The sequence below is a fragment of the Biomphalaria glabrata genome, chromosome 12, assembly GCF_947242115.1.
Source record: "Biomphalaria glabrata chromosome 12, xgBioGlab47.1, whole genome shotgun sequence".
NCBI classification, from domain to species: Eukaryota; Metazoa; Mollusca; class Gastropoda; family Planorbidae; genus Biomphalaria; species Biomphalaria glabrata.
The window spans coordinates 7,915,882-7,929,431 of record NC_074722.1 but is presented as its reverse complement, the minus strand read 5'-3'; the positions used below and the strand labels follow the sequence as shown (position 1 = coordinate 7,929,431).

Genomic DNA, 13,550 nt, shown 5'->3' with positions numbered 1-13,550 from the left:
AATTTCTTTCCCTTGTTCGATAAAAACAAAATTATTAATTACCAATATTACCAATAGTTAATAACTTAACTAATTGTTTTTTTTTTATTCTTGTTTGTCAGGTAAAAGAAATAATTGTACAAAATTTCAGCATTATCAGCGTGTACAAACTTTTGACCAGACTGACAGGCAGAATCAGTTGTTACAAGCTTTGTTTAAAAAAAAAAGGCACATGCAAGAGTTTAAATTTAAAACAAACGTTAAATTATGTGACTCACGTCTCGCATTGTTCTTGTCACTGCTTTGCCGCTGACTCGACCTTTGGTAGTGGTCCACTGAAACATGGGCAAGGAGGACGACCTCACAGAACATACTAATGTTGCATTCGCTTTTTCCGCATACATATTCGATAGGGAGTAAATAAATGGCTGAACTGTATCCGCCGCTGAATAAAACAAAATGTAGGCACAATTATAACCAATTTATGTTAAGAGAATGGTCCCCTTAAATTGAAAAAAAAAAACTAAAAAAAAAACTTCAGATTCGGGGTGAAACTATTATCAGATTCGGGGTGAAACTATTATCAGATTCGGGGTGAAACTATTATCAGATTCGGAGTGAAACTATTATAAGATTCGGGGTGAAACTATTATAAGATTCGGGGTGAAACTATTATAAGATTCGGGGTGAAACTATTATAAGATTCGGAGTGAAACTATTATAAGATTCGGGGTGAAACTATTATCAGATTCGGGGTGAAACTATTATCTGATTCGGAGTGAAACTTATCAGATTCGGAGTGAAACTATTATCAGATTCGGAGTGAAACTATTATCAGATTCGGGGTGAAACTATTATCAGATTCGGGGTGAATCTATTATTATGACCTTCACGTTTAGTTCAATTTTTTAAACTTTACTGTTAGTTTTAATGTAGCGATAGACACATGACCTTTTCCCCTAGATAGCGTCTAGTGACAGCGCTAAACAACGTGGACACTGTCCATGCTGCCGGCATCACTTGTCCATGTAGTGACTGTACGTTACTGGGCCTACTTCGTTTCCATTGCAATGTGTGTTGTCGTATGTGTTGTCGTATGGCTGCAGGTCTTGAGTATACAATAAACAGATCACTATTGGCCTAGGAGTTCTGTCTGTCATTTATTTCTTCTGTGCCAAACCCACCACATTAACATTGTGCTTTATCATTTTGGCGTGAAGACAGATCATCGAAATACACTTAATCAGGACCGGATCTTAACCATAAAAGTGCAGACTGCTTTTGATTTAAAACCGTTCTTAATCTTATAAGCCTCCATTAAGGGACTTTTTTACATTTAAATACTTGTTCGATAGATCACTTAGCAGCCGGTTAAGTTACTTTTGTCTATCCTATAGTGTTCCATAAAAGCAGTTTCAATCAAAGGTGAAGCAATTTGGTTTGGTCACTATATAAAGTAGCTGGCTAGTGATGCCCAATTTTTGACAGCGTTCACGGATGCTTCGAGCCAGCAATAAAATGAAATAGTTTCCCCTGATGATACAATTTTTTGCGCCACCCTTCGCTGGAAATTTTTAAAAGGAAAAATAATAATAAAAAATTCGTCAATTTAGAATATAGCAGACCAAGTTGTTAGTTCTGAAGTCTTCGGTGGAGAGACTATTGAAATTATATCCTGCTTTAAAATAAGATTTCTTTTCATAAGAAAAGTGTCCCAACATAATCAAAAGCTTTTTTTAAAAAATATTTAGCCTCATATTCCTGACAATACAATAAGTCTAAGATGGGTGTAGATTTTAGATCTACATTCCGTAATTAGATCTAGTCTAGATATTGTTGTGTCCTTTAAAAAAACACTTTTGGATGTCATTTAAAAGATAAGATTATCTTCCTACCGAAACCTCTTGCAGAACAGCGGGGCATCGCCTCACCAGGGGACCCTCGAGCTTACAGCCCTTACGCAACCACGCAGATTAATGTAGATCTATCTGGTGCGCAAATCTGTTTTAGTGGCTCTAGATCTTATCTTATATATAATAATTATAAATAGACCTAAGAGAGTCTAAATCTATGCTAGATGTACAGGTAGAATCTAGATCTATAATTTTAAGAAAAGATAGGTAAGACTGCATGGGCGTAGCCAGGGGGGGGGGTTCTTGGGGTTCAAACCCCCCCCCCCGAAATGAAATCCTCCCCCCCCCGCAGGGGGGGGGGGGGCGGAATTAAGTGACTGATTTTTGCTTTCATTTTGTTTATTTTAGGTGAGATTTTAATACTAAATCATCACTTACCACAGCACAGCCGAGGCAGTTTTGAGTTAAAAACCCTCTACCAGGGGATTTTGAGATTTTAAAAACCCCTATCAGGGGGTTTTGAGATACAAATCCCTCTACCAGGGGACTTTGAGTTTAAAACCCCCTATAGGGGGTTTTGAATTTTAAACCCCCTACCAGAGGTTTTTGCAATTTAATCCCCCTCTTCTATAAAACAAAACCAAAAAAAATGCAAACAACAATCCCAAATTCCAACAGCACAGTTGAGGAAGATTTTGATTTTAAAACCCCATCCAAAATTTACGATAACCCCATCTTCAATATCAAAAAAGCAAATTACACACTCAAAATTCTATGAGCGTAGCCAAAGGGTTTTGAGTTTAACCCCCCTCCCCCTTCCAGTTGGGGTTTGAAGCTAAAAAGTACCTCTTCAATAGAAAAAAAAAAGCAAATTACACACTATAAAATCTATGAGCGTAGCCAAAGGGGTTTTGAGTTTAAATCCCCCTCCTCCAGATGGCTTTTTCTTTAAAGTTTAAAACTCCTCCAGATGGTTTTGAGTTTAAAATTCCCCTACAGAGCGTTTAGAGTGAAAAACCTCTCTCTTCAATATTATTTTAAAGCAAACTACAGTCACCAAATTCTATGATCGTAGCTAAATGGGGTTTTGAATTAAAAACAAAACAAAAAAAAAAAACCAGAGATTTTTTAGTTTGAAACCCCTCAACAGATGATTTGACGAAAAAACTTTCCTTTTCGATATAAAATCTAAAGCGAAATACAGGCATGTAATTCCAAGAGCGTAGTCAAGAAAGGTTACAAATTTCTACCAGTGGCTTGGGCTCCATTAATTAAGTGTGAATAGTCTTCTGCCGAAATTGAAAACACTAAATGTGGCTCAACAAAGATGGCAAAGACAGATTTTAGGAGTCAGTCATAGAGATCGGGTCTTAATCAAAGAAAAATTATGCCGAACTGGGAGTGGAATCCTTAGTAAGGTTGTGACAGAGCGTCGCATGAGGTTTTGCGGGACATGTTTTCCGACAAAATGAATTACGCAAAATAAGAGTTGCGGAAACAGCTTGCCGGAAAATGCGCCGAACGGCGCGAGAGGGTCAAAGTCAGTAAGAATAGCACATTAGGTTTTTGAAATAAAACTTTTTAATAGCAAGATAATGCACTGTAGATATCTCAGAATATGCATTTTGTTGGCTTTCAATACCAGAAATAGTGCTCGGCGGCGGGGCTTCGCCCCGCGCTGGGGGAGCTCTGCGAACTCCCCCAGACCCCCTTGCTAGCAAGGGCGGGGAGTCTACAATAAACAATAAACGTCTTCCGAAAGGGTCAGAATGTAATAAAGATTAATTATGTACACATACACACACACATATATGTATATATATATATAATTTTTTTTCGCGGGGTGGGGGGGGGTCGGGGTGGGGAATCCCCCCCAAAACCCTCCCCGAAAAAAAATCCTGGCTACGCCCATGGGTAAGAGTCATAGTCATCGGTCATTTAGATCTATATGCAACTTTTGAAGAATTGTTATGTTTTTTTTGGTGAGGGCGAGGGGGGTGCGTTCTGAGAAATTAAAATTTCCGCAGTATTTCATTTCATATAGTCTAATCTAGATATACGCACACTATATTCGTGGATACGAACAGTACCACAAGACATCTCCTAACACTTTAATCTTCTAAATAACAATTTCTCATTCTCTTAATAATCTTAACATGGCAACTGTTTCTGACGTCTCGACCTGTGACGGGGCAACAGTCGCAGGTCAGTGTTGAGGTCTACTCTAAGGAGTGGTCACGATTGAACCAGTTCATGTGCTAGACCTCTATACTGTTATTTTGACCAATCAGCATCCAGAAATGATTATTATCTAATCTAGTTTGTTGATTTTTCATGCAGAATATTTCTGCATCATTAGTTACGTTTATTAAACATTAAAAGCGAAATTTTTCCTACAAAACAATTGCAGCATCTATATCTATGTAATTAGTTAAATTAGTGAAAGACGAATAGTAGGCTACAGTTATCAGTACCTACGTTAAGTACTGTTTAGTAGCCAAAATAGGGCCTACAGGTGTTAGAGGCGGACGAACACTCGCCCCCGCACTCTGCTTAGACCGCCTCTGATCTAGGTCTATCTAGAACTAGACTAGATCTATCCACTAATAAAAAGTCTAATTATCTAGACCTACCTGTTGCACAGTGCAGTAGCACTACTGTTACTGTTAGGTATACCAAGACTGATAGCATCATGCTATGTAGTTTTAGGACTTTACTGTAGATAAATTTAATGCCTAAATTGATAAACTAGCTCTGTTCATATTTTTTTGCCGATGTTTAAACATTACAATTAATTTATTTATTATTATTTATTTTCAGTTTTCATGTTGCCTACATTAACATGGTAGAAGGCACAGAAGCTAGTGATGCAATTAGCTTAGCAACAACAAAAACGTCACTTCCGTTTGCTAAAAGTGCTTAGACACTTTTGCAATTTAAAAAATGCATAGTGTGACATAGCCTACATCCTACACGGGCTAGTTGAATTTTCCAATACTTTTACTATTATCAATGGCCTCCTTCAGTCGCGAAAGGGGTATGGATTATCGCAAGGAAGTGAGATGAATTCCTTGGCATTAGCTATGGTTAGAACGATGTCGCCCACACAGCAGTTCCCCCCTTCTCCACGCAGCTGACGTATCTTTTGGAAACTATAAATAGCTTTTTTTTTTCGGGTGTATCCTGTGTACAGAATAAAAGACGTGTTAGTATGCAAATTTTTTTTTTCCCAAAATTATTTGATAATGTTCATGCTCTTTTTTAGCACAGCCAACAAAAACTGTCTAATCTCTTCCGTCTGTAGCTCCTATTCTTTTCTCAATGTTGGCAACACTGAAGTTTAGCGTCCTCGACATTGTTACGTGCATTGTGAGAACTCTCCTAGATTAGAAAACAAGTCCGTCATGCGTTCTCCACGTTTCGCCTGACTGCGTCCAGTCTTTTATTTTTATGACACTGTACTACTGCAGGGAGAGCTTGGCACGTGCTCAGTGGCAGACCGAGGGTGCCCGGTAAAGCAATGCTATTCGGCACCCTTCCAAAAGGTATATGTCATTGTGTTTTTTTTTAAACTTTTACTAATGGCGCACCCAGAGAAAAAAAAATCGTTCGTGCTCCCCACCCCCCTTAGCCAGCTAGATGCCTGGGAGAGAGCTGTTTCCACGGTGGGTCTGGGTGAAATGATAAAGAAAAGAAACTTAGAAGACATACGGCTATGACACAGGCTTTTCTTTTGCGTAAATATTTACAATTTGAAAAAAAAGATATTAAAGTAATTTTTACATGCTTATTATTTAAACTATTTTTTAAATAAGAGGCAATCTTTGAATTGTTTTCATCACAGCAGAATTATAGATCTAAGTTGCTTATAGTTCCGATGAGATTTAGACTCCATTCTCGTATTACGCGCAATTTCGATGGGCGGGACATGTAGTCCGCAGGCGAGACATACGCCTTCCCAAACTTGCAATACGGGGAGCTGTGTGCGGGAAAGCGCTCCCAGGTGGGGGAGGGGGGGGTCAATACAAGCGCTATAAAGACACCTCTAAGACTTCCTTCAAAGAGAGTGATATTGACATTCACGGCCGGGAAGCACTAGCTCTCGATCGCTCTTCATGGCGTGAAGAGGTGAGTGTCGTAGTCACGAGATACGAAGCAAAGAGAGTGGCCAGCTTGAAAGAGCGGCAAGGAGAGTGGCCAGCTTGAAAGAGCGGCAAGGAGATTGGCCAGCTTGAAAGAGCGAAGTTAAAAGAGGACAATGTAACTGATGTGCCTCCCCCTTCGGGTAAGCGCTATAAAGATCATTTCAGGCGCCATTTTGCCCTCACTGGCATAGAGGAAAGTAGCTGAAAGCAGATGGACTTTTAAGAGACATTTGGAGAGCTCTCATGAAGCCCTGGTAGAAAACAAAGAAAACTTAAATAGACCCCCGGTGGACAACAGCTTTGTCTGCATTAGATGTGGGAAAATATGCAGGTTATAATTGTGAAACACTGCTCTCACCCTTAAGGACCAACTGAAGAGGTTATGGGGTTAAATGCGGAAACCGGTGTAAACAGTAATACTTTTTTTTTAGTTTCATAATGCTTAGAAAAAACATGGAAGGCATTCAGACTCAACTGTTTCATTGTATTCAATAAGGAGTTGAATAGAAAAAAAAATTCCCTTTCAGATCTTGCCATCTATGGGGCAGATGATGTTGAGGTTATCAGTTTCTATGGCCAACAGTTAATGAGCAGGGTGTTATGTGGCCATCACAACGACCAACCACCTTTACTTTCCCCAACTAAAGTCAGGTACCCATTAGAATTGGGTGGACTCAGGGGCGCCCTAAAAAAATCCTGAAATTCAAAATCCCAGTCTTCACCGAGATTTGAACCCAGGACCTCAGGTTCGGAAGCCAAGCATTTAACTACTCGGCCACCGCGCCCACAAGGAGTTGAATACATAGAAAAACATGAACATTTTGCTAACCTAGACTTGGAAGGTTTGGTTCAGTGTCTACATTTATTTAACCGCTAATGAACAGCAAGTGTAAGCTCCAAAAATATTTTGAAATATACTATTGTAAATTACTTGATCTGGATAAATGGAAAGACTCCATGCCATCATAAAACATTACAAACGATGAGTAAAATGAGAACTCGTAGACTAAAATCAGTTTCATAAAATAGGAATTGATGTTAAAAAAATATTATTTTTTTTTACATTACTTTTTATGAAATGAAAATATTAAAAGAAATAAGAAAAACAAAATTATTTTGTTAAGTTTTTTTTTTTCTAATTACATTTTCATTGTCATTTTAAATATCTTGGTAGTTTTCTTGATAAACATTTGGTTCTGCATATCTGTTATAACCTTCATAATTGATGCCAGGGCTAGGCTCAGGCTGAATCATCTCTGGTTCCGTAAGGGAGATGTTCGCCTTTTTGAACTCCTCAATCAATAACTGGACCTGGCATAGAAGCATCGAAAAAGTAAAGAAGATAATTGATGGTCAACTAAATCTAACATTTAAGCATTAGGACTTAGCTATACATTGGAAAGAAAGAACAACAAAAAAATATTGTGGATTTTCAAACTAAAAATTTTAACAGAGTAATCTGCTCTTTGTTTACACTTTGATTTCTAAGATTCCGCTTAGCAATAAAAAGAAGAGAAAGTGATATAAGAAAAGATATATATGATGGAAGATAAAGAAAAACAAAGAATAAGAATGTGAAGTACAGGAGCGATTTTGAAATAAATAGACAAAATAGACAATGTCTAGGACAGTTGAAAGATCAATGGTCCCCAAATAAATAATAAAAATTACTTTGTGCTAGTGCTTAGAAATTGGATTCTTCAGCGCTGAAAAGTGCAACAAAACTAGGATTTAAAATATTTCCCTTAACTGTTAAATTTGGTATTTATAATTAATTATTATTTATGGATTTGGGGGCACATAGGCTGAGTGGTTAAGCGCTTGGGGTCCTAGATTCGAATCTTGGTGGAGATTTTAAATATCTGGATTTTTAAGGCACCCCCGAGTTCACCCAACTCAAATGGGTACCTTAAAACCATCAGCCCTATAAACAGTGTGGTCTGAAAAGGGAACTTTACTTTTGTATGAATACCTCCAATGAAGACAATTCAATGCAGATAAACATATACTCACCCTTGATGAGGATGACCCTGACTCTGTTTGGTCAAAGAAGACGCTGGTAATACCACTTTCTAAACACCTTTGTGCAAGTACTTTCCCAACATTCACACAGGCTGATAGATCGTTGCAACTGTGGATACAGAAAAAAAGTGAAGAAAAAATCAGAGACTTCAATGACAGCAGCTACATACTTGTTTATTCTTCCACTTTTACCCAGAGCCTTACTCTAGGCAGTGGTCTGTGACCAATTAGTGCTACCCATTCCTTCTTAGTGCTTTTGTCAGTAAAACTTATTTTCCTTTAGTCCCTAAAGTGATGGGGATAATGCATGTTCTGGTTCAACTCACTCTGTCTGTCTGTTAAAAAGTTTGAACATGTTTTTTTCTCCCATTTCCCATTCTCGATCAAGTTAAAACTTAGCATAATTATTCACTGAATCTGACTAGAAATGATGAATTGAATCAATAAAAAATATTGAACAATTAGTTAATTAATTATTGATGATTTATTATTTTGTTTGATTTTGAAATAAGTGGAATAAATGCTACTTAATGAGAGGTGTGGAAATATATATATATATATATATATATATATATATATATATATGGATTTAGTCCATATTACTATAAATATCTACAGTGTTAGATAACCAAATTTTAGAACCTTAAGCCCAGGCATACTTAGCTTCTCTGCCAAACGCCTATATATCTAGTGCAGGGTATATGCCTTTGTGGGTTATATGCACAAAAATACAGATGTTAGCAGTTCTTGCTTAAAGAATTAAGATAAAGTCCCTTTGCTTTACAAATCAGTTACTGTGATTTTAAAAGTGTGATTCTGATGTGATTATTATTGTTGGATTACATAAAGTGTTGAGAGTTTCCATTCTTAGATTCATTCTGCCCTTTACCCATTTCTGAATCTTGTGATAATGGAAGAACAAAATATCAGTTACAACCAAGAATAACTACTGAAGATACTCTCAATGAAGGAAAACATAGCTTCAAAGTTAAATATTTTTTTCACTTTTTTTTTTATCTATTATAGAATAAAGCAACAAAAAAAACTAAAAAAATAAATTTTGTCATGTTTACTGCCCTACCTGAAAAGCTGATTCCTGATGGCCCATTCTTTGGTACTAGCACTGAGGACAGTGTCACCTGTAAAATGTTCTATCCATGCTTCTGTATGTCGTACTGAACGAGATATTACCAATCTAAAAAGTGTAAAGCGAAGTATTTCTTCTATATCTGAACTGTAGTCGCATACAGCACAGAGGATACAATGAAATTGGGTGCATCAGCAGCTTATAGACTACAATGGTTAACAACAAATACATATTTATTTACCATATTTCCTTCACTGGTAAAGATAGATATTTAAATGCTAACTATTTTTCACTGTACTCTTAGCCTAAAAGTGAAACCCAATGCTGGAGAAAATATTTAGGGTAACAATTAGTCCTAAATTCTTTGTTTTCAAATCCTAGGACATATCATGGGACTTAATAACCTTGGATCTCTGGTCTTGGAAAGGGTATTAAACAAGGCAAAAATAAATAAAAACATTCAGAGAAAACAACAAGCTTTTTTTAAGTCAGGGTGAAAGAGAGCCCATATGGATGAGATTGCTATTGTCCAACAGTTCAATAAAACATATATGGTCTCAAAAACATTTGCATCTAAAGTATCTTCAGTAAAAGGTATAAAGTTTACAGTTAGGTCATAGCACTGGGCAATCACAGACTAAAAACGCTTCACTTACTTGTGATAATAATCTCTTCGAGGTGCCTGGAACCTCCAGCCCAATCTCTTTCGAGCAAGACCAAGTTTTTCTAGATTCCTTACAGACAACAACAGACCAAATGATTAATATTTTAGTACTCTGTGTTATAATGCCAATAAAAGCTGAAAATACCACAATCACTTCAGTCAGTGTGAATTTAAATACACTTAATTAAAAAGTACCAAGAAATTACTCAAAATAAATTGATGTATGTTATAACCATTAGCACTTTCCATCAAGTAGCAATGTCATTCAGCATAATGAGTGCAGAAATGTATTCACCAATTTTACTCTTCAAAAGTTGTGCATATTTTATATTAGCTATTTTTTTTTTTTGTTACTTTTTCAAAAATGTTTGTTTTAATCGTTTCAAAAGGTACAAGAATGGCTGCCTAGTCGTGTGGTTTGCGCGCCTGACTGTTGTTTGGATTTATCTATTGTCCGGTTTCAAACCCTGTCTTCCTGTGGGAGGTTTGGACTAGAAAGTAAATTATCTTCAACTCTGAAGGAACATCTTAAGCATGTAAAACATTGAACAAACATATTTACAAGTTCAATAGAACTTCATGAACAATTTATTTGTTATTGTATGCTGAATGAATTCCCTAACCTTTCAAAACATTATCTCTCAATAAGACATCTCTACAATAAGGAAAGATTATTTACATATGAAGTCATTGGCAACAAAATACATGAATGAATTGGAAATTATGAAAAAATTACCTTGGATTTCGATTCTCATAAACCTTACTGACTGTGTAATTCTGGTTCGGGCTTTCTTGATTTAAAAAACTACTTGTGTTGATACATCTAGAAAACTCTGTTACAAATCAAATGAAGCAAACATGTAAATGGACACTTGGTATCAAGTAGTAGGACAGTTCAATGTTGTTAAAACGGCAAAATAATTTTGCTTCACTTTCATTTCTAAACGACAGTAAGCTTCCATAAAAATAAAAATATACTTGGACAAGTCATTTGCAAGTTAAAGGGTAACTCCGATGGTTTTGACAATTTTTGATATAATATGTGTTTTGATTTATAGATAATGAATATATTATTCTTTTTTTTTTATTTGCAAGAATAACTTAGTAATTGATGTTTTTGTGACATAATTTTTCTGCGCATCCAAAACAGTCAGATTTTCACTGAATTTCTGTGTGACGTCACGACGGTGCACTCAAATCCTATTGATACTCATTGATAGGGAGGCGAAAAAGAAATTATCTTTGATAAAAAAAAAAAATTTGTTATTACATCATTAAAATACTTTAAAAGAAATTTCTAATGGTGTATTAATTATGACTGTATGTTTGACCGTAAGAAAATTATGATTTTTTTGTGCTGTTTCGACCTAACATTGGTTGACATGGAAAAAGTGATGAGAGAGCTTGACGCTGGCTCAGCCGGCGAGACACACCCCCAAGGTCAAAAGTTAAAAAGTTGGAATTGAGTTTCGTAGACGATAGATCTACTTATTAAATAAGAAATTTAATAGTAGATCTAGTATTCGTAGTAAATTTCTAGCTCACAAATCTGATTTCATTTATATTTATGAACTTCAGTTGTTTAAAATGTCTCAGTAGTATCATTAATTGAATTCTTTGGCCTGGAAATCCAATGTATTGTTGGTACTGCACCTGGTATTAACTTCAATTTTTTTTTTAAATCCCATTTCCACAGCAGTGAAGTTGCTGAAACAGCTTCTCTCAAAATGGTTTGAGCATAAACAGGAATTAGCTAATGCCTTTGTAAAATATTTGCTCTTCAGGCGAATAAATTTTCCCCATTTTCCCTTTAAAACTTCATCTCTTGGAAACAAATGAAAAGAGACACTAATTTCTGTATCAGCATACTTGCTGATTTTATCTTTGTGATTGGAACTACTGCAACAAGCTGAAGAACAATATTTAATTTTCTTCAAGTAGAAATAGAGGTTTATAAACAATGACCGATTATAAATCAACGTGGAGACTAGATCTAGCTGTGAAGCGTAACAATAAATGCGATCCGATAGGTACAGATCTAGACTAGAGAGTTTATCGGTTATATAGGTCTAGATCTATATTTAGCCAGCACCTTCGTGACGTCACGTTTTTAAAAACTAAAAACATCTCGCAGAATCCCGTTTTTTTGGGGGCGTGGAGAATTTTCTGTCTAATTTATTAAATATAAAATTTTCCGAGCATTTAAATAAAAAATGATATAATGTTTACTATTACAACTTTTTACGCAGAATTTAAATATGTCAATAACTAAAATTTGAAAAACTATCGGAGTTTCCCTTTAAATGGAAGAATTCCAAAAGAAACAAGACCTTTAAAAATTGCTAGGTTAGACCTACAGAGATGTATGCCAGGATCAATAAAATATGGGGGAAGAACTAGCACAGGATCTGGTTGCATGAAGACAGATTAAGCAATGCTGGCATGATCAATGCAGAAATTTTGAGGGTTTAGGCCAACTTTGAAATGTCCAAAAGAGGTATAAAACATATAATATGAAATCCTACTACTATATATATAGTTTAAAGTTGTCTCTTTCTTTTTATTTTCATTCTCCTTATCATGCCTAAATAAATTGTAAATTGTTTTAATGAACTTTGATAAGGTGTGTTGTAGATATCTGGCTGGTATATTAATATATATATATATACATATATATGTGGTAATTTCCCTCTTACGAACAAGTTAAGCGCTACCGCCGCAATTTTTACGTTATAATTTTAATAGCTCCATAATGGTTAGTCCTAGGAAAAAAACTACAAACATCTATAAACTTGTCATCCAGTCTATAAAAATAGCTATTAGATATTGTTTTGTTACGCTACGCATAGTTACAAAAAAATATGATGTTGAAGAGGGTCAGGTCAATGAGGTCCAGTGCAAACATTAACGAACATCATTCTCTGCTTTGTACCATAATGAACACTATCTGTACACTAATGAACACTTCATGTTATTGTATTTAAAAATAATATTATCTTTAATTTTGGTTATTTTATTATCAATTTCTTTTTAAACCAACTCAAGACCTACAGATTAGTGTCACTTTTCCCTCTTTTAATTGCTCCCTTCTCTGCTAAACCCTCAACATACAAAGGGCCATATACTGTGACATACCTAGATCTAGTTGACCCAATAAAAAAAAAAAAAAAACTGCGCGACCCCGCACATCTAGCCTGCTCACTCCACTCAGTGAATGTGACCTAATTTGGTACCTGGTTGATCTATATAATTGTCCCTCCAGCTACTTTTATTTTTTGGTACTATGTTGAATGTTGATGATACCATGCTAGGCACCTACCTAGGCTGGTCAATCATTAATTAGAGCGATATAAAATATAATGATAATCATTTAATTTTAAATCAATCATGATCTATCAATACTAATAGTAATACTATCACTCAATAACAGTATCATTGATTACTGATTGACCATTGGCATTGGCAGGCATTCGTGGCTTGTTTGGTTGGGCTTGGGTCATTAAAATAATTAATAAATTAGATCTAGATCTCTAACTTAACAAATTGTAACATAAAATAGATCTAATAATATGAGAAAAAATTTTACTTTTGAAATAGAGGGTGCTTGTCAACGACAACGGTTCTGACGCACGAATTAACCTTGGGAATACTTGATCTAGCAAATAAGACATTGTTGGAAGGAAAGAGACATTAGATATCTATAATTTGATCTAGTGTAGTACTCAAGTAGTTATTGAGAGTTACTTGACTTTAGTTATATATGTAAGTGATCTTTGGGAGTGTGAATTAAAAGTTTTATA

The 13,550-nt window shown here is 35.6% G+C and overlaps 2 protein-coding genes across 2 annotated transcripts in view; both read right to left on the bottom strand.

Moving 5' to 3' along the window:
* Positions 1-4,719, bottom strand: part of LOC106061024 (uncharacterized) — a 48,818-nt gene extending 44,099 nt beyond the window's left edge. The window contains exons 1-2 of the mRNA XM_056005379.1: positions 4,466-4,719; positions 258-424 (exon numbers count right to left, since the gene is read on the bottom strand). Of these exons, the coding sequence (XP_055861354.1) occupies positions 258-424; positions 4,466-4,526 (228 nt within the window). The 5' untranslated portion in view covers positions 4,527-4,719. The remainder of the gene's footprint in view (positions 1-257; positions 425-4,465) is intronic.
* Positions 4,720-6,989: 2,270 nt separating this feature from the next.
* LOC106061022 (39S ribosomal protein L18, mitochondrial-like) lies at positions 6,990-13,501 on the bottom strand. The gene is made up of 6 exons (XM_013219081.2): positions 13,337-13,501; positions 10,487-10,583; positions 9,743-9,820; positions 9,081-9,194; positions 7,991-8,108; positions 6,990-7,288 (listed from the first exon to the last, which is right to left on the bottom strand). Exons 1-6 carry the CDS (start codon positions 13,419-13,421, stop codon positions 7,136-7,138), a joined length of 645 nt encoding a protein of 214 aa, XP_013074535.2. The 5' UTR covers positions 13,422-13,501; the 3' UTR covers positions 6,990-7,135.
* Positions 13,502-13,550: the final 49 nt, after the last annotated feature.